The sequence below is a fragment of the Aquarana catesbeiana genome, linkage group LG01 (assembly GCF_042186555.1).
Source record: "Aquarana catesbeiana isolate 2022-GZ linkage group LG01, ASM4218655v1, whole genome shotgun sequence".
NCBI lineage: Eukaryota > Metazoa > Chordata > Amphibia > Anura > Ranidae > Aquarana > Aquarana catesbeiana.
In genome coordinates, this window is record NC_133324.1 from 953,112,186 (window position 1) to 953,139,704 (window position 27,519).

Sequence of the window (27,519 nt, forward strand, 5' to 3'; positions counted from 1 at the left end):
TTTTTTTAAATGTAATATATTTATTATTATGATTACATAATGATATTATATATTATTAATTCGAATTATTTAATCATTATTCCATTTTTTTAAATCCTTAAAAAGCCATAATATCATACTGTGTATACTGTATATACAGTGCATCCAGAAATTCACAGCGCTTCACTTTTTCCACATTTTGTTATGTTACAGCCTTATTCCAAAATTCTACAAACAATACCCCATAATGACAACGTGAATTTGTTTTATTTATTTATTTATTTCAGGTACTTATATAGCGCTGTCAATTTTACGCAGCGCTTTACATTGTACATTCACATCAGTCTCTACCCTCAAGGGGCTTACAATCTAAGGTCCCTAACTCACATTCATACATACTAGGGGCAATTTAGACAGGATCCAATTAACCTACCAGCATGTCTTTGGAGAGTGGGAGGAAACCGGAGGAAACCCACGCAGGCACAGGGAGAACATGCAAACTCCATGCAGGTAGTGTCGTGGTTGGTTGATTCGAACCAACGACCCTTCTTACTGCTAGGCGAAAGTGCTACCCACTACACCACTGTACCGCCCCACACATTAAACCATACAGATTGGCACATGGACACAGACAAACACACAGGGATTTCTTCAGAATAACAAAAGGTCAGAATCTGCAACAAAGTTTGTTACAATTTCTGAATGAAATTAGTTTGAAATCTTTGCAAATTTATTAAAAATAAAAAAAAATAAAAAATCCCATGTACATAAGTATCAAAGCCTTTGCTCAATACTTTGTTGAAGCACCTTTGGCACCAATTACAGCCTCAAGTATTTTTGAGTATGACGCTACAAGCTTGGCACACCTATTTTTGGGCAGTTTCTCCCATTCTTCTTTGCAGGACCTATAAAGCTCCATCAGGTTGGATGGGGAACATCGGTGCACAACCATTTTCAGATTTCTCCAGAGATGTTCAATCGGGTTCAAGCCTGGGCCACTCAAGGACATTCACAGATTTGTCCCGTAGCCACTCCTTTGTTATCTTGGCTGTGTGCTTAGGGTCGTTGTCCTGTTGGAAGATGAACCTTCTCCCCAGTCTGAGGTCCAGAGTTCTCTGCAGCAGGTTTTCATTGAGGATGTCTCTGTACATTGCTGCATTCATCTTTCCCTCGATCCGGACTAGTCTCCCAGTTCCTGCCGCTGAAAAACATGCCCACAGAATGATGCTGCCACCACCATGCTTCACGGTAGGGATGGTATCGGCCAGGTGATGACCATGTGCCTGGTTTCCTCCAGCTATGACGCTTGCCATTCAAGCAAAAGAGTTCAATCTTTGTTTCCTCAGAGAATTTTGTTTCTCATGGTCTGAGAGTCCTTCAGGTGCCTTTTGGCAAACTCCAGGTGGGCTGTCATGTGTCTTTTAGTGGCTTCTGACTGGCCACTCTACCATACAGGCCTGATTGGTGGAGTGCTGCAGAGATGGTTGTTCTTCTGGAAGGTTCTCCTCTCTCCACAGAGAAACGCTGGAGCTCTGTCAGAGTGACCATCGGGTTCTTGGTCACCCCCATGACTAAGTGCCGGTTCACACTACCGCGACTTGGGATCCGACTTGTCAGACCTCAAGTCGCCCCAAGTCGCTTGACATCTGAAAGTCCATGTAAGTGAATGAGAGCCGTCTATATGTACGCTACTGAAGTCGCTCCGACTTCAGAAAAGGTCCCTGTACTACTTCAAGGCGACTTGTAGGCGACTTGTACCCATTGCTTTCAATGTAAGTCGCCTACAAGTCGGATCGTGATCTATACTGAAGCGACTTCACAGGAAGAGAAGATGTTTTTTTCAAGCAAACCCCTCCCTCCCCCAGAGCGGATTGTAGTTTGATTGGCCACTGGAAGGTCGCCTGTCCTGGAGGCGATTTGAAGTCGCCTTGTAAGTCGCCCCAAGTCGCCCCAAGTAGCGCTGTGGTGTCGCCCTCAGGTCGTGTCCAGGTCGCCTCACAAAGTCGTGGCCAGAGTCGTGTTGCCCCTGTGTGAACCGGCACTAAGGCTCTTCAACCCCGATCCCTCAGTTTGGCCAAGCGGCCGCTCTAGGAAGAGTCCAGAAGGTCCCAAATAAAAAAAAAAAAATATATATATATATATATATATATATATATATATATATATATATATATGTATATATATATATAACATACACTATAGAAATAAAAACAGTGTGTGTGTGTGTATGTATATATATATATATATATATATATATATATATATATATATATATATATATATTATACACACATATATTATATTATTTTTTATTATATACTGTATTGTTATTCTATTTTTTAATTCCTCAACAAGCCAAGATATCACACACACATATATTTATATATATATATATATATATATATATATAATTTTGATTTTTTTTTTATATATATATTGGATTATTATTTACAAAATTTACATTTTCATCCTTAAAAAGCTCCAGCCAGTGGCTTTACCTAAGCTGAGATGATGTCCTCCGCCTGCTGCAGACAGGAAGAAGCATTTCCTCAGTCCCCCCCAGTGATCTGCAATATTATAACTTTGTAGTAGAGGTGGGAGACTGCCACAAGGGGCTGATCTGTGTCTGACATATGTGAACACAGCCAAGAACTTCCACATGCACCAGGATTCACATGATCATGTCATCTCTGAGCCGGCATCTCGGTCCAGGAAGTAGATGGTGACCCCGGATAATGCCAGAACACTCCTTCTAGTAGCGGATGAAGGCATTGTCAATGGGCGGGCAGCCAATCATAGGAAGCCATTTTAGTCCAATCGGTACAACTGGAGGATGGAGGTCAGATGTAACAATGTTTCCTATCAGTAGCGAATTGTAGCCAAAAGGAACGCAGAGCGCCCCCTGGGAAGGCGTCCAATGATCAGCAGGGTGCAGCTCTCGGCCAGCTTGGCACGGATGGGGTTAATCAGACAATCTTCCCTCTGACAGATGTTTTTCCATCTGTTATAATAACCTCAAATCATCCCTCTGAATCCATCTGCGTCCCCCCCCCTCCCCCCCCACCACCATCTAACTAGCTGGTTACGAAGGATATAAAAGGCAGACACGCGCTAATAATAGACGGCGGAAGATTATGCACGGCCGCGTCCCGGGGTGCGCGATGTAATACGCAGATAAGTGGGCTGATAAGGAGAAGAATATTTCACGGCGCACTCCGTCTGGGAAGAAAATTGAATCCTTTGTAGGCTGAATGATACCTTTTCACCGCCCGCTAATCGCACGGCGGCGGCGCAAGAATAGGAAACGTGTTTTATTAGCCGGCGCGGCGGCCTCTGTAATGAAAGGGATATCGGAGGGGATTAGCGCCAAAACAGCGGGATAAAAGCGAGCGGGGAGAGAAAAGGCGCCATTAATGGCGGGAGGGGGAGGGTAGCGATTACGCCGCGTCTGTCTGCTTATGGCGGCGATCAGTCACGGAAAACGAAACGTCACATTGCGCCGCTGACCTGGGACAAGCATGCAGCCAGTGAAGTCCCGACCTGTACACTCGTGTTGTATCAGCGGTTCTGTAAGGGTTGGTTCACATGTACGTGTGTCGGGGGGGCACACCCAAAAATTGCACGCTTTCCCAAGACACGCAGGAACACGCTAGTTTTTAGCAGATGCATGGGGGTGCAATTCATTCCTTATGGCACCCCCACGCATCGGCACGCATACGCCAGAACACACCGTGCGGTTCGTTGCGGCGCCATTTCTCAAAAAGGTTCTTGTGGGTAAGACAGATCGATGAAAAGAATGGGCGCCCAGCAGACTACTGAAAAGAATGGGCCGCCCTACACGCATGCGCACTCCCAGCAGACCGCCGAAAAGAATGGGCTGCCCTACACGCATGCGCTCACCCAACGGATCACTGAAAAGAATGGACCGCCCTACACACATGCGAGCAACCAGCGGATTACTGAAAAGAATGAGCTTTAATAGATAAATACATAAATAGATAAACAAATAAACAATTCAAATTAATTAATACATAACTAATGTAATAAAAATAACTAAATCATTTTTAAATAAATAAAAACTAAAGGTTTAAAAATGTATCCATTATTAAAAAATGCATAATTAAACACTTATTCATTAGAGTAAATAAATAAATAATTTAATACGTAAATGAGTAATAATAATTAAACTAAAAAAAAAATCAAGAATAAATAAAGATAAATAAAATAAATAAATCAATCAGTTGTCCTTGTGGAGAGAAAAGCCGATAAAAAGGGGAACCACTGTGATCACTTTAAGGTTGACTGGCCCCCACATAAGTTGATCGGCCCCATGATAGGTTAATTGACCCCTGGACAGGTTGATTGACCCCTGGATAAGCTTATTGGCTCCATGATAGGTTAATTGACCCCTGGATAGGTTGACTAGCCCCTGGATAAGTTGATTGACCCCCGAATAGGTTGGCTGGCCCCAGGATAAGTTGATCGTCCCCAGGATAGGTTGCCTGGCCCCTGGATAAGCTGATCGGCCCCAGGATAGATTGATTGACCCCCAGATAGGTTGACTGGCCCCAGGATAAGTTGATTGACCCCCGGATAGGTTGACTGGCCCCAGGATAAGTTGATCGTCCCCAGGATAGGTTGACTGGCCCCTGGATAAGCTGATCAGATCCAGGATAGGTTGATTGTCCCCTGGATAGGTTCACTGGCCCCTGGATAACCTGATCGTCCCCAGGATATGTCCATTGGTCCCCGGATAAGCTGATCGGCTCCAAGATAGGTTAACTGACCCCTGGACAGGTTGACTGGCCCCCGGATAAGCTGATCGGGCCCAGGATAGGTTAATTGACCCCTGGACAGGTTGACTGGCCCCTGGATAAGCTGATCGGCCCCAGGATAGGTTGATTGACCCCTGGATAGGTTGACTGGCCCCTGGATAGGTTGACTGGCCCCTGGATAAGCTGATTGGCTCCAGGATAAGTGTATTGTCCCCTGGATAGGTTGGCTGGCCCCAGAATAAGTTGATCGTCCCCAGGATAGGTTGATTGACTCCCAGATAGGTAGGCTGGCCCCTGGATAAGCTGATTGGCCCCAGGATAGGTTGATTTACTCTCAGATAGGTTGACTGGCCCCTGGATAAGCTGATAAGATCCAGGATAGGTTGACTGACCCATGGATAGGTTGACTGGGCCCTGGATAACCTGATTGGCTCCAGGATAGGTTGATTGATCCCTGGATAAGCTGATCGGCTCCAAGATAGGTTAATTGACCCCTGGACAGGTTGATTGGCCCCTGGATAAACTGATCGGGCCCAGGATATGATGATTGACCTCTGGATAGGTTGACTGGCCCCCAGATAAGCTGATCGGCTCCAGGATAGGTTAATTGACCCCTGGACAAGTTGATTGGCACCCAGATAAGCTGATCGGCCCCAGGATAGGTTGATTGATCCCTGGACAGGTTGATTGGCCCCCGGATAAGCTGATCGGCCCCAAGATAGGTTAATTGACCCCTGGATAGGTTGACTGGCCCCCAGATAAGCTGATCGGGCCCAGGATAGGTTGATTAACCCCAAGAAAGTTTGATTGGTCCCCACATAGGCTGATGGGCCCCCCAGCCCCATGGTGGATGGACCTCTGCTTTCCTGATGGACAGAGCAGTGGGTTTTCATTAGCTCACTTTCAGCCGGAGTAGCTGAGCCGCCCTCTCTTCCTGCAGCCCGCTCCCCACCCCCCCGCCTCCGGCTGCTTTGTCTCTCCCTCATGCTAATGGCTCCAGCCATTGATTCCTCATTAACATGAGCCCCGCTCCCAGCTAACAAGAGAGACTCTTGGCAAAGGTACAATGCAAAGCTGGAGAATGAGGCGAGCCGAAGAAAATAATGACAGCCAGGACTCCGGGATCCATCTCCGAGGACACTAATAAAAGGGCGCCATTTACATTTCCCTGACACAGGTGTTCTGAGCACCAGCAACACTTCACTCTGTACCTGCACTACTCCATCCCAAGCAACAGGGGGAGGTGCACCGGGGGGACCTTCCACTCCTCACCTCTGTGTATGAAAATGCTGATTGTCTGGCTGACCCCCTTCTGCTGAAATACTTCCAGTATCTGAAGGATTTACATAACGACCTCCCACTTTATTATCATTTGAGGTCAGGAATTCCATCCTCTTCCTCCTCACTGTCGAGCGGAACATTCCATCAAATCACTTCACTCTGTGTGTTATCATTACTGCTCTTCTTACAATACAGAGATTATTGATCAATGAAAAGATAGATAGATAGATAGATAGATAGATAGATAGATAGATAGATAGATAGATAGATAGATAGATAGATAGATAGATAGATAGATAGATTATCTCACAAAAGTAAGTACACCCCTCACATTTTTTGTAAAAACTTTATTCTATCTTTTCATGTGACAACACTGAAGAAATGACACTTGTCTACAATGTAAAGTAGTGAGTGTACAGCTTGTATAACAGTGTAAATTTGCTGTCCCCTCAAAATAACTCAACACACAGCCATTAATGTCTAAACCGCTGGCAACAAAAGTGAGTACACCCCTAAGTGAAAATGTCCAAATTGGGCCCAAAGTGTCAATTTGTGTGGCCACCATTATTTTCCAGCACTGCTTCAACACTCTTGGGTATGGAGTTCACCAGAGCTTCACAGGTTGGCACTGGAGTCCTCTTCCACTCCTCCATGATGACATCACGGAGCTGGTGGATGTTAGAGACCTTGAGCTCCTCCACCTTCCATTTGAGGATGCCCCACAGATGCTCAATAGGGTTTAGGTCTGGAGACATGCTTGGCCAGTCCATCACCTTTACCCTCAGCTTCTTTAGCAAGGCAGTGGTCATCTTGGAGGTGCGTTTGGGGTCATTATCATGTTGGAATATTGCCCTGCGGCCCAGTCTCTGAAGGGAGGGGATCATGCTCTGCTTCAGTATGTCACAGTACATGTTGGCATTCATGGTTTCCTCAATGGACTGTAGCTCCCCAGTGCCGGCAGCACTCATGCAGCCCCAGACTATGACACTCCCACCACCATGCTTGACTGTAGGCAAGACACACTTGTCTTTGTACTCCTCACCTGGTTGCCACCACACACGCTTGACACCATATGAACCAAATACTTTTATTTTGGTCTCATCAGACCCCAGGACATGGTTCCAGTAATCCATGTCCTTAGTCTGCTTGTCTTCAGCAAACTGTTTGCAGGCTTCTTGTGCATCATCTTTAGAAGAGGCTTCCTTTTGGGATGACAGCCATGCAGACCAATTTGATGCAGTGTGCAGCGTATGGTCTGAGCACTGACAGGCTGGCCCCCCCACCCTTCAACCTCTGCAGCAATGCTGGCAGCACTCATACGTCTATTTCCCAAAGACAACCTCTGGATATGACGCTGAGCACGTGACCTCAACTTCTTTGGTCAACCACGGTGAGGCCTGTTCTGAGTGGAACCTGTCCTGTTAAACCGCTGTATGGTCTTGGCCACCGTGCTGCAGCTCAGTTTCAGGGTCTTGGTAATCTTCTTATAGCCTAGGCCATCTTTATGTAGAGCAACAATTCTTTTTTTCAGATCCTCAGAGAGTTCTTTGCCATGAGGGACCATGTTGAACTTCCAGTGACCAGTATGAGAGAGTGAGAGCGGTTACACCAAATTTAACACACCTGCTCCCCATTCACACCTGAGACCTTGTAACACTAAAGAGTCACATGACACAGGGAGGGAAAATGGCTAATTGGGCCCAATTTGGACATTTTCACTTAGGGGTGTACTCACTTTTGTTGCCAGCGGTTTAGACATTAATGGCTGTGTGTTGAGTTATTTTGAGGGGACAGCAAATTTACACTGTTATACAAGCTGTACACTCACTACTTTACATTGTAGAAAAGTGTCATTTCTTCAGTGTTGTCACATGAAAAGATAGAATAAAATATTTACAAAATTGTGAGGGGTGTACTCACTAGATATATATGTGGATAGATAGATAGATAGATAGATAGATAGATAGATAGATAGATAGATAGATAGATAGATAGATAGATAGATAGATAGATAGATAGATAGATAGATAGATAGATAATCAATTGAAAGATAGATTATCAATAGATAGGTAGATAGATAATTGATCAATGAAAAGATAGATTATATATAGCTATCTATCCTTTCATTGATCAATAATCTATCTATCTATCTAGTGCTGGGACAAGGTCAGGGCAAAGATGCCAAACTATACCCCCCCCCCCCCAATTTCCCTTAGGGTTAGGGCATTCCTCCCATCACTGCAATAAACCATTGTGCCCAGGGCAGCCGTCCCTCCTGCCCACCCCTTGTCCCAACCCTGTATCTATCTATCTATCTATCTATCTATCTATCTATCTATCTATCTATCTATCTATCTATCTATCTATCTATCTATCTATCTATCTATCTATCTATCTTTCTATCTATCTATCTATTGATAATATATCTTTAGATAGATAGATAGATAGATAGATAGATAGATAGATAGATAGATAGATAGATAGATAGATAGATAGATAGATAGATAGATAGATAGATAGATAGAAGAATGGATGGATGGATGGATGGATGGATGGATGGATGGATGGGAGAGATACAGACTATAGAACATTCAGTGTTGGGTGTTTCTCTTTATTCTCTTCTATCACATACAATCTCTGTCCTCTCTCTCTCTCTCTGGATGTAATTTCCATGTTTCCTCCAGTAGGGGGCACTCTTCCCACACAGAGATAAGACCTACGATTAGAATCTTCTCTCTCCCGGGGATGGTAAATATGGATGAGAGGTTGTTTTTCTGCGTGTTTATATTTTGATATTTATTTTGTAGTGTGTTGGGTTGGCGCTGTGTAGCGGTAAGGAGTTGATCATGGTGTGTATGGCTGTGATTTCCCTCCTAATGCCGGCCCGGTGCCGGTACACTGCCTCTGACCGCGTCCATTATCCTGCAGGATGGAGAGGAATATAATGTGACTGTCCACCCAGAGCCCCCATAGGACACGGTGTATGGACAAGGGGACACCGGCTCGCAGTGAGGGCGCTCTCAGCACAGAAACCTCAGCCACCCATTGGATACATAGACCTTAAAGCCCGCCCTCTTTGCCGCCACACATATGGGTTACATAGGAGGGAAAAGGTCATGGGGACCCCCCACAGAAATAAAAAAATGGATGAGGGTTCCCCCATAATTCATATCAAGCCTTTCAGGTCGGCTGTGAACTTTAGGGAGAACCCCACGCAAAAAAATATATATATGTCGGTGTGAGGTCCCCCCCAAATTCCACACCAAACCCAGATTTGAGTGGGAACCCCTTGCGAAAATCAATAAAAAAAAGTGCGGGTCCCCAAAAAACCTATCATAGACTGTTATCTGAGCATGTGATCCCCCTCCCCTCCCGAAAGATACCAGGTCACATGCCCTTAGCATGAAGGGGGTACCAAGGGGGCAACTCCACCTAGTGGCCATAATGGGAAAATAGCTTAGTACCCTGCCAAGGAGGCAGCTCCACCTAGTGGCCATATTAGGAAAAATAGCCTAGTTCCTTGCCAAGGAGGCAGCTCCACCTAGTGGCCATAATGGGGAAAATAGCTTAGTATCTTGCCAAGGGGGCAGTCCCACCTAGAGGCCACCATTATGTGAAAATAGCTTACTATCCTGCCAAGGGGGGCAGCATCACCGCCATAATGGAAGAATAGCCTAGTTCCTTGCCAAGGAGACAGCTCCACTTAGTGCCCATAATATGAAAATAGTCTCTTACCTTGCCAAGGAGGCAGCTCCACCTAGTAGCCATATTAGGAAAATAGCCTAGTACCTTGCCAAGGAGGCAGCGCCACCTAGTGGCCATATTAGGAAAACAGCCTAATACCTTGCTGAGGAGGCAGCTCCACCTGGTGACCATAATGGGAAAACAGACCTTGCCAAGGGTGCGGCCCTACCTAGTGGACATAATGACAAAAAAAACGATTACCTTGCTAAGGGAGCAGCTCTATTTAGTGGACATGATGGGAAAATAGCCTAGTACCTTGTCAAGGTGGCAGCTCCAACTAGTGGCCATAATGGGAAAATAGCCTAGTTCCTTGCCAAGGGGGCAGCTCCACCTAGTGGCCATAATGGGAAAATAGCTTAGTACCCTGCGGGGGGGGGGGGACAGCTCCACCTAGTGGCCATAATGGGAAAATACCTTAGCACCCTGCCACAGGGGCAGCTCCAACTAGTAGTCGTAATGGTAAAACAGCCTAGTACCTTGCTAAGGGGGCAGCTCCATCTAGTGGCCATAATGGGAAAATATCCTAGTACCTTGCCAAGGAGGCAGCTCCACCTAGTGGCCATAATGGGAAAATAGCTTAGCACCCTGCCGGGAGGGGCAGCTCCACCTAGTGGCCATAATGGGAAAATAGCTTAGCACCCTGCCACGGGGGCAGCTCCAACTAGTGGTCGTAATGGGAAAATAGCCTAGTTCCTTGCTAATGGGACAGCTCCATCTAGTGGCCATAATGGGAAAATAGCCTAGATCCTTGCCAAGGAGGCGGCCCCCACCTAGTGGACAAAAATTTGAAAATAGCCTTGTATCTTGTCATAGAGGCAGCTCCACTTAGTTGCCAGAACGGAAAAAAAGCCTAGTACCTTGCCAAGGGCTTAGCTCTGCCTAGTCATCATAATGGGAAAATAGCCTAGCACTTTGGCAAGGGGCAGCGCCACCTAGTGGCCAAAATGAGAAAGCAGCCTAGCACATTGTCATAGGGGGCAGCTCCACCTAGTGGCCATAATGGAAAAATAGCTTAGTACCTTGCCAAGGAGGCAGCGCCACCTACTGGCCAAAACGACAAAAGCGCCTAATACAATTCAGTTTTGCCCCCATTCACACAGAACAAATGTGCATGCAGTTTCACAGGAAGAACGGCTCTACCATTAAGGTGATCGATCATCAGACATTTTTTTTTTTTTACACACGCAAAATAATGTGTAAGTGTAACACTTCCAGGTATTTATGACACAGGAACATGGGGATAAGAATAAAACTAGAGGTGTTTGTAGGGATAATGAAGGAGTTGTATGAACAGGGCATGTGATTGGTTGGCCAATGTATGGCAGATTGGGGTAGAAGCTAAAACTGGACCCTTTGTGCACAGAACTTGGAGAGATCCAAGGACAGTTCCACTTTAAAACCCATTAGCGACTCGCCGCTATTATTGTATCTGAAGACTCATTAGGGATGCGATATTAGTGACAATTTTCGGTTGCGGGGGCACAGGATTCGCCGCAGCGTTTGCCGCTCAATTAACCGTATCAGAGCGTATTAAGTAAATTACTATATTTGGAAGGAAAATATTTACTTGGATGGAGGAAGTAGGATTAATGTGGAGCGTGAAGAGGGAATTATACGAGAGTTCCTGGAGTCACCGGCAGCACTTAGTACAAGGACCTCACCACAAGATGGAGCTGAACTTTGGACAAACGCCTAAATACACAGATCAAATATATCTATATATACACTATATTACCAAAAGTCTTGGGACGCCTGCCTTTACAAGCACATGAACTTAAATGGCATCCCAGTCTTAGTCCGTAGGGTTCAATATTGAGTTGGCTCCGCCCTTTGCAGCTATAACAGCTTCAACTCTTCTGGGAAGGCTGTCCACAAGGTTTAGGAGTGTGTCTATGGGAATGTTTGACCATTCTTCCAGAAGTGCATTTTGTGAGGTCAGCCACTGATGTTGGAGGAGAAGGCCTGGCTCGCAGTCTCCGCTCTAAGAAGGTGTTCTATTGGGGTGAGGTCAGGACCAGTCAAGTTCCTCCACCCCAAACTCGCCCATCCATGTCTTTATGGACCTTGCTTTGTCCACTGGTGCGCAGTCATGTTGGAACAGGAAGGGGCCATCACCAAACTGTTCCCACAAAGTTGGGAGCATGAAATTGTCCTGGTATGATGACGTCTTAAGAGTTCCCTTCACTGGAGCTAAGGGGCCAAGCCCGACCCCTGGAAAACACCCCCCCACCGTAATCCCCCCTCCCACAAGTGATTAGACCTAATCTTTGCCTGTTGCAATGAAATGGCTTCCTCTGCTTTTACTGCACACTGTGAGCTTCTGTAAGAGGCCACTGCCATCAGGGAATACTGTTTCCATGCACGGGTAGACTTGGTCACCAACAATGTTTAGGTAGGTGGTACATGTCACAGTAACATCCACATGAATGGCAGGAGCCAAGGTTTCCCACCACCGGCTTGACTTCTTCCCATACTACATCCTGGTACCATCTTTTCTCAAGGTGGTTTTGTCAGATAGCGGAGGAGGAAGCAGTGCTGGATCAGTAATCTGTATATAAGATTAAATTTGATACATAAAACTAATATGTAACCATTTATATTTACACAACTATAAATAAAAAAAGAAACAAATATTCACAATGTTACTTTTCCTATTTCTAAGTATTAAAAATGAATGAAATAAAATAAAATAATCCAGTCTGAATCCCCAGTAAAGGAGAGCGGACTCGGCAGTGCGTTTTTTTCGGCGCGGTGGCCATAACGCAGGGAAGCCATTTCTCTTCTGTACGAATGGTTCCCATGTCCCCGGCAGACATTGCTCTGACCTCCCCCCCCACCCCCACCACCGCTCACGCGCACCTTGTCTGCAGCAGGTGCTGAATCAGTCGTCGGAGGTAAGATAAGGCAGCCTGCCACTGGGGGTAATGCATTTCCCGATCGATCGCAGCCCATGAATAGTGCATATTAATTTCCGTAAGCGCTTGCCCTCATCCTCCGGCTTCCTCCTCCCTCGGCCTGTCCTGGTTGACATTGCTGGAATTAAGGGGCACGGAGCTGGCTGTCATCTTCCAGGGAACAGCCTCGTAATTAGAGAACGCCGGGGCAGCGTGCCAGGGACTCGGGAGATTATACAGATGTGCCCAGGAAAAAAACGCCGCGACAAGCCATCTTCATCACGTTCGAAAAGGTTTGGCGAATGAACCTGAACGATTTTGTGTCTTGGTATGACCTTGTTTGGGCTGCAGGACTAATGGCTTGATTCACATCTATGCAGGTCAGGAATGCACACGCCAAACGTGCGGCTTTTTTAACAGACGCGCAGGTCGCCGTTAACTCTTAATGGCGTCCCTCACGCACCGGCAACTGCACGCGTTTTTTACATGCACCGTCCACGTGGCGCCGCAGCCCCATGTGGTTCAGTGCTGGCGCAATTTTTACAACTGGGTCAAGGGATTGCTTTTCCCTGCGTTTCTCAAGCGTTGAAATATATGGGCCGCCCCATGTACAACGTGCGAGAACGCACACGTGCGCAAGCATACATGTGAACCAATGTTAAAGGGTCGGCGACTTCTTTCTCTGCGTTTCTCATGGGTAGAGCTTCTCATTGAAATGCATGGGCTGCCCTACACGAGCGCACTAGAGCGCACCAATGCACGCATAGATGTGAACCAAGGCTAAAGGGTCGGGGACTTCTTTCTCCCTGTTTCTCATGGGTATGGCAATGCATTGCAACATATGGGCTGCCATACGCGTGCCGAGTGAGATCGCACGTGCGCGCTCGCATACAGTGCCTTGAAAAAGTATTCACACCCCTTGAAATTTTCCACATTTTTTTGTGTTACAACCAAACACGTAAATGTATTTTATTGGGATTTTATGTGATAGACCAACACAAAGTGGCACATAATTGTGAAGTGGAAGGAAAATGATAAATGTTTTTTTACAATTTTTTACAAATAAATATGTGAAAAGTGTGGGGGATACATTTGTATTCAGCCCCCTTTACTCTGATACCCCTAACTAAAATCTAGTGGAACCAATTGCCCTCAGAAGTCACCTAATTAGTAAAAAAAATCCACCTGTGTGTAATTTAAGCTCATTATAAATACAGCTGTTCTGTGAAGCCCTCAGAGGTTTGTTAGAGAACCTTAGTCAACAAACAGCATCATGAAGGCCAAGGAACCCACCAGACAGGTCAGGAATAAAGTTGTGGAGAAGTTTAAAGCAGGGTTAGGTTATAAAAAAATATTCCAAGCTTTGAACATCTCACGGAGCACTGTTCAATCCATCATCGGAAAATGGAAAGAGTATGGCACAACTTCAAACCTACCAAGACATGGCCGTCCACCTAAACTGACAGGCCGGGCAAGGAGAACATTCATCAGAGAAGAGCCAAGAGGTCCATGGTAACTCTGGAGGAGCTGCAGAGATCCACAGCTCAGGTGGGAGAATCTGTCCACAGGACAACTATTAGTCGTGTTCTCCACAAATCTGACCTTTATGGAAGAGTGACAAGAAGAAAGCCATAAGAAGTCCCGTTTGCAGTTTGTGAGAAGTCATGTGGAGGACACAGCAAACATGTGGAAGAAGGTGCTCTGGTCAGATGAGACCAAAATTGAACATTTTGGCCTAAAAGCAAAACGCTATGTGTGGCGGAAAACTAACACTGCACATCACCCTGAACACACCATCCCCACCGTGAAACATGGTGGTGGCAGCATCATGTTGTGGGGATGCTTTTCTTCAGGACAGGGAAGCTGGTCAGAGATGATGGGAAGATGGATGGAGCCAAATACAGGGCAATCTTAGAAGAAAACCTGTTAGAGTCTGCAAAAGACTTGAGACTGGGGCGGAGGTTCACCTTCCAGCAGGACAACGACCCCAAACATACAGCCAGAGCTACAATGGAATTTTTAGATCAAAGCATATTCATATGTTAGAATGGCCCAGCCGAAGTCCAGACCTAAATCCAATTGAGAATCTGTGGCAAGACTTGAAAATTGCTGTTCACAGACGCTCTCCATCCAATCTGACAGAGCTTGAGCTATTTTGCAAGGAAAAATGGGTAGAAATGTCCCTCTCTAGATGTGCAAAGCTGGTAGAGACATCCCCAAAAAGACTTGCAGCTGTAATTGCAGTGAAAGGAGGTTCTACAAAGTATTGACTCCGGGGGGCGCCATACAAATGTACCCCCCACACTTTTCACATATTTATTTGTAAAAAGAAAATGAAAACCATTTATCATTTTCCTTCCACTTCACAATTATGTGCCACTTTGTGTTGGTCTATCACATAAAATACAAATAAAATATATTTACGTTTTTGGTTGTAACATGACAAAAGGTGGGAAATTTCAAGGGGTATGAATACTATTTCAAGGGACTGTAGATGTGAACCAAGCCTAAAGGGGCCAAGGATTTATTTTCCTGTGTTTTTCATGGGTAGGGCTTCCCTGTTGAAATGAATATGAATCCCTACACATGACGCGCGAGATCGCTCATGTGCACCCATCGATGTGAACCAAGGCTAATGGGTCGGGGACTTCTTTTCCCATGTTTCTCATGGTTATGGCAGCCCACTGAAATGAATGGACCTCCCTACACATGACGGATGAGAACGCACCTGCGCACGCCTAGATGTGAATAAAAGCCAAGCTTTATCGTCCCTTTCCTGTGTGATGCCATAAAACAACAACAAAAAAGTATTACAGAACACAAAATACGATATCTGAAAGTTAGAAGGTTCTGTAACCCTTTTAGTGACCAGAGGTCCTTGGCGTAGGGATGTCCAAACCAAAAACTTCCCAGCATCAGTTAAAGTGCAAGTCTGGCCAAAACTGTTTTTTTTTTTTTTGTAGTTGTGGATGTAGTGTGGAAGGGTTGGAACCCCTGTAGGGCTTTTACTACTGGGTGGGGCTCTATTAGAAAGATTTCCACTCACTTCCCGTCCTGATGAAGTTGGACCCTTTAAGCTTCCGAAACATGTTGGCTTTTTGATGACATACCAGTCTAGGTACAACAAAATCTGTAACTTTAAGTTCCGCTTGGGGACAAAATGCCTTGCCATGGAGGGGTACCCATGTGGCCTGGTATAGTTCAAGAAGGGGGTTCACTCGTCATGTCACCCCCCCCCCCATTTTCTGGCTAGTTATGCTGCATGCTTGGATTCATATGTGTGCACAGCCTATTGCATTTGGGTGTGCACTTCAAACACACATGAGTGTATATATATATATATATATATATATATATATATATATATATATATATATATATATGAGTGTATATAATATATATATATCTAGATCTATATATATATATATATATAGATAATATCTATCTATCTATCTATCTATCTATCTATCTATCTATCTATCTATCTATATGTGTGTGTGTGTGTGTGTGTGTATATATATATATATATATATATATATATATATATATACATATATATACACACACACACAGCTACACACTCTTATGGCAGAGATCAGTGGGAGATCTTTCCAATCTCCCTGCCGACACACAGAGTGCTAATGCTAATTTGCAAGGAATAATGTGCATTAGGGTGTGCCCAGGCACACCCGGCAAACCCCCTGCGCAAGCCTATGCTTGATATGCTTGGATTAAGGGTCTGGCATTGATATCCTGGGGGGTCTCATACCTCTTTCTTTTTTAATGGGGGAGGGGGCTCTATGCAATTTTTCATTCCTGTTGTAGGATGTGCTACAACAAAAGTGACATTTATAATAATAATAAAAAAAAAAAAGCACACAGACCTCTCCAAAGGTCCCTCAAAATACACGGCGGACACTCGGGAGGGGTCTGTGGAGCTGGGAATGAAATGTCATTTGCCGGTAAATGTCAGAGTTGCTGCAGAACTTTCTGTACATCACAGAGTTGCACCCCTTCACAGACATGATTAGAACCCTCCCGTTCCCCACTCCCACGGGATGTTATTTGAAGGAATTGTGCATTTTTACTGTTTCAATTTAAAAAGAAATCCCTGCTCCTGACCAAATGAAATTGTTAAAAGTTTTCTTTGCATTGGTACACATTCCCCAGGGTAGTGCCCCTCACGTGCTATTATTTGTTACCCTTCCCTATTAGCCCAGAAAATGGGAATTTTTAAGTTGGCAGATTAAGCTCTAATTGGGGTTCAGGTTCAACATCCAAACTTCTTTGAAGTTCACAGAAACCCTGCACAAACAGAACCCACGGCGGTTTGGCTCATCCCTCATAATTACCCCTCAGGATCCCTACAATTTTATAATCACGGTACACCCGTCATTTCACAGTACAGAGCCCTGATGAAGGGGGGCCCTTTGAGCCTCTAAAACATGTTGGCCTTTTATGATACAAGAGTCTCAATACAATTAAATCCAGACCTTTTATGTTCTGATTTTGGCACTTTCCTCCTCATATCATAAAAAAGCCAACATGTTTCGGGGCTTCATCAGGACTCGGTCCCGTTGAATTAAGTGTTTACTGGACTGATAAAATTGGTGGTATACTGAGGGTGGTTACTAAGATTTAACCATCATACTGATTACCCCTCAGGGGTTTGATCAGCCCAGTACACACTTTATTTAACAGTACCAAGCCCAGGTGTAGCAGGATCCTTTAAACACCCGAAACGTGTTGGATTTTTATGATGTCAGAAAAAAAATTAAGTCAAATCTGGATTTTCTACATTTTGCTTTGAGCTCTTTCCACTTTGTATCATTCTTCTCTGCACCCGATATCGCCCTCTTTGCTATATATAAAATCTATCCTTTATCCAGGTTACCCTACCACTGACAGGGGCAGGGCTGGCACTTAAAGGGGACCTTCACCCTAAAGGGCATGTCATATTGCCCCTGCCTCCACCCCCCTCTCTCTATCACTATTTGACAGATGCACAGGACCCGAAGGCTGGACAGAGCCTATCAGCACATCTACTCATTCGCAATAATGGCAATGCTGGAGTGGGGCGAGGAGCCTTCCGCTTTAACCCAGATGGCTCTAGTAGCCAAGGTTAGCAATAGGAGAATCTAGTGGCCAAACTGGGGAATTACACCACATACCAGCACTTCCTGGCTGGAAGGTTGATAACACTAAGCTGCTGCCTTGCAATTTGGAACAGCATTATCAGCCTGCCGCGCTTGCTCCTTCAGTTGGCCCTTGAGGGAGGGGGCTTCTGCTTTAACCTAGTTGACTCTAGTAGCCAATGTTAGAAATGGAGGCACCTGTGGCCAAACTGGCGAATTACACCACATACCAGCACTTCCTGGCTGGAAGGCGGACAACGCTAAGCCGATGCCTTGCAATTTGGAACAGCATTATCAGCCTGTCGTGCTTGCCCCTTCTGTAGGCCCTTTGGGGGGGGAGAAGCCTTCCGATTTAACCTTGGTGGTTTTAGTAGTCAAGGTTAGCAAAGGGGGCATCTAGTGGCCTGACGGAGGGTACTACACCAGGTGCCAGCACTTCTGACAATGCTAAGCCACTGCCTTGCAATTCAGAACAGCTTTGTCAGCCTGCTGTTTTCGCTCCCCCATTAGACCCTTGGGGTAAGGGAGCCTTCCGCTTTAACCTAAATAGCTCTAGTAGCCAAGGTTAGCAAAGGGGACATCTAATGGCCAAATTGAGGACTTACACCTGGTACCAACACTTCCTGGCTGGAAGGCTGACAACACTAAGCCAATGCCTCGCAATTCGGAACAGCTTTGTCAGCCTACTGTGTTCGCTCCTTCACTAGACACTGGGGGGGGGGGAGGGGAGCCTTCTGCTTTAACCTAGATGGCTCTAGGAGCCAAAGTTAGATAAGGGGGCATCTAGTGGCCTAACTTGGGTATTACACCAGGTGCCAGCACTTCCTGGCTGGAAGGCTGACAACACTAAGCTGATGCCTTGCAATTCAGACCAGCGTTATCAGCCTGTCGTGTTTTCCCCTTCAGTAGTCCCTTGGGGGGGGAGCCTCCCCTTTTAACCTTTATGGTTCTAGTAGTCAAGGTTAGCAGTGGGGGCATCTTCCTTGGTGGAAGGCTGACAACACTAAGCCACTGCCTCACAATTCAGAACAGTGTTGTCAGCCTGCCGTGTTCGCCCCTTCAGTAGTCCCTTGGTGGGGGAGCCTCCCGCTTTAACCTTGATGGTTCTAGTAGTCAAGGTTAGCAGTGGGGACATCTAGTGGCCAAACCGGGGAATTACACCAGGTGCCAGCACTTCCTTGGTGGAAGGCTGACAACACTAATCCGATGCCATGCAATTCAGAACACCGTTGTCAACCTGGCATGTTCGCTCCTTCATTAGCCCTTTGGGGGGGGGGGAGCCTTCTGCTTTAACCTAGATGGCTCTAGTAGCCAAGGTTAGCAAAGGGGGCATCTAGTGGCCTAATGGGGGTATTACACCAGGTGCCAGCACTTCCTGGCTGGAAGGCTGACCGCGCTAAGCCTCACAATTCAGAACAGCTTGGTCAGCCTTTCGTGTTCGCCCCATCAGTATGCCCTTGGGGGGGAGCCTTCCGCTTTAACCTTGATGGTTCTAGTAGTCAAGGTTAGCAGTGGGGGGCATCTAGTGGCCAAACCGGGGGGAATTACACCAGGTGCCAGCACTTCCTTGGAGGAAGGCTGACAACACTAAGCCGCTGCCTCGTAATTTTGTAACAGCGTTGTCAGCCTGCCGCGTTCCGCTCTTCAGTTGGCCTGTGGGCTGCTTATCTGACCAATGACCCACTAGCCAGGAAGTATTATTGGTTGGATCTCCAGGAAAGAAACTTTGTAACAAATTCTGAAAAAAAAAAAGGATTTCTGTATCCTGTGAGGCGTCATGCCAGTTCTACTAAAAAAAAAATAGATTTTGGGGGGGTTTCCATATACTTTGAGGTGAAGCTTGACCTTGCTGGGGCTTGTAGTTCCTCTATGAGCACTGCTGGCCGTGGAGTAGAGCACCCCGTGCCGGTATTACTTCCAACAAGTCCGTCAATTCAGAGCCATTTACATTAAATAAAAGTGCTGACAGGAGTGTTTCTGGAAAGCGCGGAGCCTGTCGTAAATCACCGGTCCCCCCCCTATCGCCACTTCCAGTATTTCCAGCACCGCCGCCTCCGTCTCCACGGCGCGCTGTGCGCCCATTACCGCCTTAAACTTGTTCAGCGGAATGGAATTAAAGGCGGTATTAATCAGGAATATTCCGCGGAACGTTCCTTCGCTGCTGGAACAGAAGGTTCATGATATAACTTAAACTTAATGGATTTTCTTAAATCGCTCCACTGCCGGCGTATTATGAAATGATACTTCTCAGGCCCGGCTACTTATCTGCCGATTCGCTCGTCACATCGAGTGTGGCTTTATATATAGTGTTGGAACATGCGTGATTAGGAGGGAACTTCAGAGGGGAGGTGGGGGGGGGGTCAGACTTCACATGTATAGGAGCAGCACAAAGAGTATTACAAATATGTAAAATATATAAAAAAAATATCATATTGAAAAGGAACTTGTCCTAAAGGGGAGATTTCAGTACAGCTCTGTATTCATAACACGTCATCAACCTAAATTTGACTTGGTATCAGCCACTTGCAGCCCCTGTGTAGCAGAGCTCAGACCAGGGGAGGGAGAAGCAGCACAAGGAGCCAATGAGGTGTGCTGCAGTGCACGGAGCATGCTGATAGGAGGAGAGAGCAGAGTGACAGAAAGAAGAGCTCATCGGTCTGCTGATAGGAGGAGAGAGCAGAGTGACAGAAAGAAGAGCTCATCGGTCTGCTGATAGGAGGAGAGAGCAGGGTGACAGAGAGATGAGCTTGTGACTGTACTGCATCTCCTTTTACTTTCCAGTCACAGGTTGGGGGTTCATCTGGGATGACCTGGGCTCAGCACAAGGAGCCAATCAGGTGTGCTGAAGTACAAGTTGCATGCTGATAGGAGGAGAGAGCAGAGTGACAGAGAGATGAGATCATAGGAGGAGAGAGCAGAGTGACAGAGAAGAGATCATTAATTTGCTGGTAGGAGGAAAGAGTGGAGGGAAAGAGAGATGAGCTTCTCACTGTGCTGCGTCTTCTTTCAATTTCCAGTCACAGGTTGGGGGCTCATCCGGGATCACCTGGGCTCAGTACAAGGAGCCAATCAGGTGTGCTGAAGTGCAAGTTGCATGCTGATAGAAGGAGAGAACAGAGTGACAGAGAGATGAGCTTATCGGTCTGCTGGGCTTAGCACAAGGAGCCAATCAAGTCTGCTGAAGTGCAAATTGAATGCTGATAGGAGGGGAGAACAGAGTGACAGAGAGAAGGGCTCATTAATCTGCTGATAGGAGGAGATACAGCAGAGTGAAATAGAGATGAGCTTCTCATTATGCTGCATCTCCTTTCAATTTCCAGTCACAGGTTGGGGGCTCATCCGGGATGACCTGGGCTCAGCACAAGGAGCCAATCAGGTTCTGCTGAAGTGTAAATTGCATGCTGATAGGTGGGTAAAGCAGAGTGACACAGAGATGAGCTCTTCAGTCTGCTGAGAGGAGGAGTGAGCAGAGTGACAGAGAGATGGGCTTCTTGCTGTGCTGCATCAACTTTCACTTTCCGGTCACAGGTTGGGGGCTCATCCGGGATGACCTGGGCTCGGTACAAGGAGCCAATCAGGTGTGCTGAAGTACAAGTTGCATGCTGATAGGAAGAGAGAGCAGAGTGACAGAGAAATCAGGTCATCAGTCTGCTGATAGTAGAAGAGAACAGAGGGAAAGAGAAAGAGCTTTTCACTGTGCTGCGTCTTCTTTCACTTTCCATTCACAGGTTGGGGGCTCATCCGTGATGACCTGGGCTCAGCACAAGGAGCCAATCAGGTCTGCTGAAGTGCAAATTGCATGCTGATAGGAGGAGAGAGCAGAGTGACAGAGAGATGAGCTCATCAGTCTGCTGATAGGAGGAGAGACCCGAGTGACAGAGAGATGAGCTCATCACTGTGCTGCATCAACTTTCACTGTCCAGTCACAGACTGGGGGCTCATCCGGGATGACCTGGGATCAGAGGAAGTGGATTGGTCCTCATACTGAAGAAAAGCATGTTATTAGCATGTTGATGAGGAGATGGATGAACCAAGGAAAACACAATATAACCAACAATGGAAGTAGAAGTTCCTGATGTCACACTGAGAGGTTTATTCCCAATTCCCGATGTTTGGAGTCATTTCTCCGATCGATTTTTGGCGTTTCTCATTCAGGTACAGAAAGACGAGCACACCATGTTCAACGGCTAACAATTTCCAATGACAAATCACATTCTTCGGTACATCCGGATCCAATATTTCAGTTTCCAACCAACAAACTTGTCAGGCAGTTTAATTGATCGTTAAACAAGACAAAACAAGCTCACCTCTTAAAGTGGACTTACGATCGCATATATGCAGCATGCCGAGTAATGTGTCAGTGTGACCCTTCCGGGTATTTATTACCTCTCACAGAGATCACAGGACTCCCCCTGACAATGCCCTCATCTGCTTTTCTCTCCTGAAGGACGGCACCATCCAGAGATGACACAATCAAGTAAACTCCTGGTGCAGTTCTTGCCTGTGTTCACATATGTCTTGACACAGATCAGCCCCCTTACTGCAGCCTCTCTCCATGCTACACAGTTGCAGTCTGATCATTGAAGGGGGAGGGGGAGACTGAGGAAATGCTTCCTCCTGCCTGCAACAGGTTAATGGCATCACCTCAACCTAGGCAAAGTCTGGACTGGAGCACAAGGACGGTTTTTTCTACTGATAAAAGGCGGAGCTTGAGTGAAAAACCGATACTATATGGTGACATGTCAGGAATGAATTCATGTAAAATTGTAAAGCTGCCGAGATGTCCGCTTAAACAAGCAAACTGAGGAAAATTGTCAAACCTTAAAATAATTCTCATGCCCCGTACACACGGTCGGATTTTCCGACGGAAAATGTGTGATAGGACCTTGTTGTCGGAAATTCCGACCGTGTGTGGGCTCCATCACACATTTTCCATCGGAATTTCCGACACACAAAGATTGAGAGCAGGATATAAAATTTTCCGACAACAAAATCCGTTGTCGGAAATTCCGATCGTGTGTACACAAATCCGACGCACAAAGTGCCACGCATGCTCAGAATAAATCGAGAGACGAAAGCTATTGGCCACTGCCCCGTTTATAGTCCCGACGTACATGTTTTACGTCACCGCGTTCAGAACGATCCCGATTTTCCGACAACTTTGTGTGACCGTGTGTATGCAAGACAAGTTTGAGCCAACATCCGTCGCAAAAAATCCATGGATTTTTGTTGTCGGAATGTCCGATCAATGTCCGACCGTGTGTACAGGGCATAACAATAATGAAAAGGCATAATAGATTTAAAAAAAAAAAAAAAAAAACACTCCTCAGAGGAGCCATCTTTTTAAACCACTCCCCAGAGGAGAAAAGGCCAATGCAATCAAACGGATAATATAGGCTGCGAATGGATAAACATATTTTTGCTTTCTCGGTATAGTTCTTGCATATGTAATCTCTATAGAATGAGGTATGTATGAGGCTAGTAAAATCTACAATCAGCTGTGACAAAATTCTATAATAATATTTATTGATACTAATAATAATGATAGTAGTAGTAGTATAATAGTATAATAATAATAATAATAATAGAATAATTAATGATAATAATAATAAAAATAAGAATAATAACAAAAATAATATCCTGCATCTAAATGATAATAATATTTATTGATACTAATAATGATAGTATTAATGAAAAAGAATAGTAATAATAACAACAACAACAACAACAATAATATCCTGCATCTAAATGATTTAAAGCCTTCAAGGCCAGGATGTATGAAATTATTTTTTTATACAGCAAAATCCATCTATTGATTTTAAGAAGGTATGTACAGAATCCAAAAACAGATGTCCACTTAAACAAATCCATCAAACCTTAAAATAATTCTATCAATAATGAAAATTCATACATATATATATTTTTTTAAAGCACTCCTGAGAGGAGCCATCTTCTTAAACCACTCCCCCGAGGAGAAAAAGCCAAATGCAACCAAACTGATAATATAAGCTCCAAATGGATAAACATATTTTTGCTTTCACAATACAGAGAAATCCGGTTTTTGCAAAATGTAATGTCTACAGAGCGGGGTACACCGTATGTAGGAGGCTAGTTAAATCTACAATCAGCTGTGACAAAAATATACAATAATAATGATAATTAATGATAATAAAAAAAAAAATAAGAATAATAACAACAACAAAAATAATATCCTCCATCTAAACAATTTAAAGCCTTCAAGGCCGGGGTGTATATAATTATTTTTTATATAGCAAATGCCATCAATTGATTTTAGGAATGCATGTACTGAATCCAATAACACACATGTCCACTTTAACAAACTGAGAAAATCCATCAAACCTTAAAATAATTCTATCAATAATTAAAGGCATACTAGATAAAAAAAAAAAAAAAAAAAAACTTCCACTCAAAGAAGAAATCTTCTTAAACCACTCCCCTGGGGAGAAACTGCCGATGCAACACACTGAATGGATAAACATATTTTTGCTTTCTCAATACAAAGAAGGTTGGTTTACTTGCAAATTTAATCTCCACAGAGAGAGATATGCATGAGGCTGGTAAAATCTATAATCAGCTGTGAAAAAATTATACAATGATAATGATAATAATAATTAATAATAATTACAACAACAACAACAGTAATAATATCCTGCATCTAAATGGTTTAAAGCCTTCAAGGTCAGGGTGTATGAATTTATTTTTTATACAGCAAATGCCATCAATTGAGTTTAAGAATGTATGTACAGAATCCAAAAACACAGATGTCCACTTAAACAAACCGAGATAATTCATCAAACTTTTAAAAAAATTCTATCAATAATAAAAAAAATCATACTAAATTAAAAAAAAAACACTCCCCAGAGGAGCCATCATCTCAAACCCCTCCCCCGAGTAGAAAAAGCCAAGGCAATCAAACTGATAATATAGGGTGTGATTGGATAAGCATATTTTCGCTTTTTCAATACAAAGAACAATGGTGTTTCTTGCAGATGTAATCTGTATGTATGAGGCAAGTAAAATCTACAATCGGCTGTGACAAAATGATACCCTGATGATAATAATGATAATATTAATAATAAAAATATTAACAGTAATAATAATAGTAATAAGGATAATAATAATAATTGTAGTAATAAGGATTATAATGATAATAATAATGATGATAATAATAATAATAATAAAAAAGGATAATATGTATGATAATAATAATGACAGTAATGCGTAAATTGACGGCGCTATATAAGTACCTGAAATAAATAAATAAATAAATAATAATAATAATAAGTAAAATAACAATAGTAATAATAATAATATATATAATAATAATGATGATGATATTATTACTATTATCCTTTTTATTATCATCATCATCATTATACATATTATTATTATTACTATTATTATTTTCCTTATTATTATTACTGTCATTATTATTATTATACATATGATCCTTTTTTTTATTATTATTATCATCATTATTATTAGAATTAATATTATTATCCTTATTGCTATTATTTATATTATTATTTCCTTATTATTACTAGTATTATTCTTTTTATTATTATTATTATTATTATTATTATTATTATTATTATTATTATTATTAAGGAAAATAATAATAATATAAATAACAGTAATAAGGACAATAATATTAATTCTAGTAATAATAATAATAATAATAATAATAATAATAATTATAATAATAATAATAATAATAATAATTACTATCATTATTAATATTTTTATTATTATTATTATTATTACTAGAATTAATATTATTGTCCTTATTACTGTTATTTATATTATTATTATTTTCCTTAATAATAATAATAATAATAATAAAAATATTAATAATGATAGTAATAATGAGGTAAATAATAATAATAATAATAATAATAATAATAATAATATCCCGCATGTAAATGATTTAAACCTTTAATGCCAGGGTGTATGAAATTATTTTTTTATACAGCACATGCCAACAATTGAGCGTAATAAACATACATACGAAGCCATATTGCTCTCATGGTTGATGGAATTCCAAGCATATAAAGAAAAATCATGAAATGTTATATTGTGGATAAAATAAAAATGTGATTCTGTCTGTATATTCCCTTCCAGTAACCCCCTTACATATAAGTAGCGTGGTGTAAGAGTAAGAAGCTCCTATCACCACTGAAACACTCATAAAAAAAACCCATGATGGCGCAATTTTTCCGTACTTACGTGCTGCCATTGCTCCAGGATGAGCGGTCGATACCGCAAGAAGAATTTGAGCGGGAACGACTCCGGGTCTGGCCAACTGGACGGCGTCTGCCATGTGACCTCCAATCGCCGAGGATTTTTAAAAACGGGTTTTGCTACGACGTTCTCTGGTGGATCCGGCTTCACTGCAAATACGAGAAAAGCCAACTTTTTACTAATTTAAAAGGGAATGTATAGTGGTTTTATATACCGGTATTTATTTTATTTTATTATTTTCAGGGCTAAAAATAAAAGTTTTACTTCTTTTTTTATTGATTAAAATAAATTATTGCATGGCAAGAAGTCAACAGGTGTGGCTCTGGACTTTTGTTCATATGTTCACCAAGCTGTTCTTAACTGCTCTCCTGAAAAAGGTTGTTATTTACAGATAACTGTGTGGTTGTTCAACCCCCCTTCCCCTCTTCATTTCTTTTCCCTGCCTGATCTATTTAGATGGAGCCCTACAGGGTTTTAATTAGAGAGAAACCCACTGAAAGCAAGCAGCTTCTGCTGTTCTAAAAAAAAGCACTATTTATCTGTGCCTTGGGTGCAACCCTGTATTAATTGTTTAATAAAGCATTTAAATAAATACTAAAAATAATGGATTCAGTTTAAACACTTACGACAGAAAACATAGACACAACATACCCCCAACCCTCACCTCTCACACCTGTATACCTCCTATGGACTAGGGCAATTTTTATATATTTGCAATTAGCCTGTTTATTCGACAAAACGTTGTCATTACATAAGATAACAAATCCATATATATAAAACATGCATATTTTGGGACATGTATAGTTTAGGAAGAACAAGGCTTTATTTTGGTGATTTTTTTTTTCTTGCAAGCATTATTTTATTTTTTACACAATCCATAAAGAAAAATGCATACCCCCACCCCCATCCCCAGCCCCCAAAAAATAAATACATAAATAAAATAAAAAAAAGACACTTTTTTCCTACTTTGATCGGTGTTAGTTAAAAAAAATGTGCACTATAGATTAAAAAAAGTATATTTTTTTCCTATAATTTGTTTTGCTTTGACACTCAGATTATGATTCTGTTATAAAGCTTTTTTTTTTTTTGTTTTCCAATCCTGCGCACGTGACATTACACAAAGTAACTAACAAAACAAAAAAAAGGTAAAAAAAAAATATTAAAAAAATGTAAATAAAAAAAATATCCGGAAAATAAAATATAGGGGTGAAAGAGAGGATGGAGCTAACATTTATAAACAATGTTACTTTGTACCTCTCTATCTCCTGTCTGATCAATGTTTATAAACAATGTTATTTTGTATCTCTCTATCTCCTGTCTAATCAATGTTTATAAACAATGTTATTTTGTATCCCTCAATTTCCTGACTGATCAATGTTTATAAACAATGTTATTTTGTATCCCTCAATATCCTGACTGATCAATGTTTATAAACAGTGTCACTATGTA

General features: G+C 43.1%; 1 protein-coding gene across 1 annotated transcript in view; it reads right to left on the reverse strand.

Annotated features, from left to right (window-relative positions):
* CNTFR (ciliary neurotrophic factor receptor) overlaps positions 1-27,519 on the reverse strand; it is a 117,959-nt gene that overhangs the window by 69,913 nt on the left and 20,527 nt on the right. Inside the window, exon 3 of the mRNA XM_073611647.1 lies at positions 26,056-26,219. Within this exon, the coding sequence (XP_073467748.1) occupies positions 26,056-26,219 (164 nt within the window). The remainder of the gene's footprint in view (positions 1-26,055; positions 26,220-27,519) is intronic.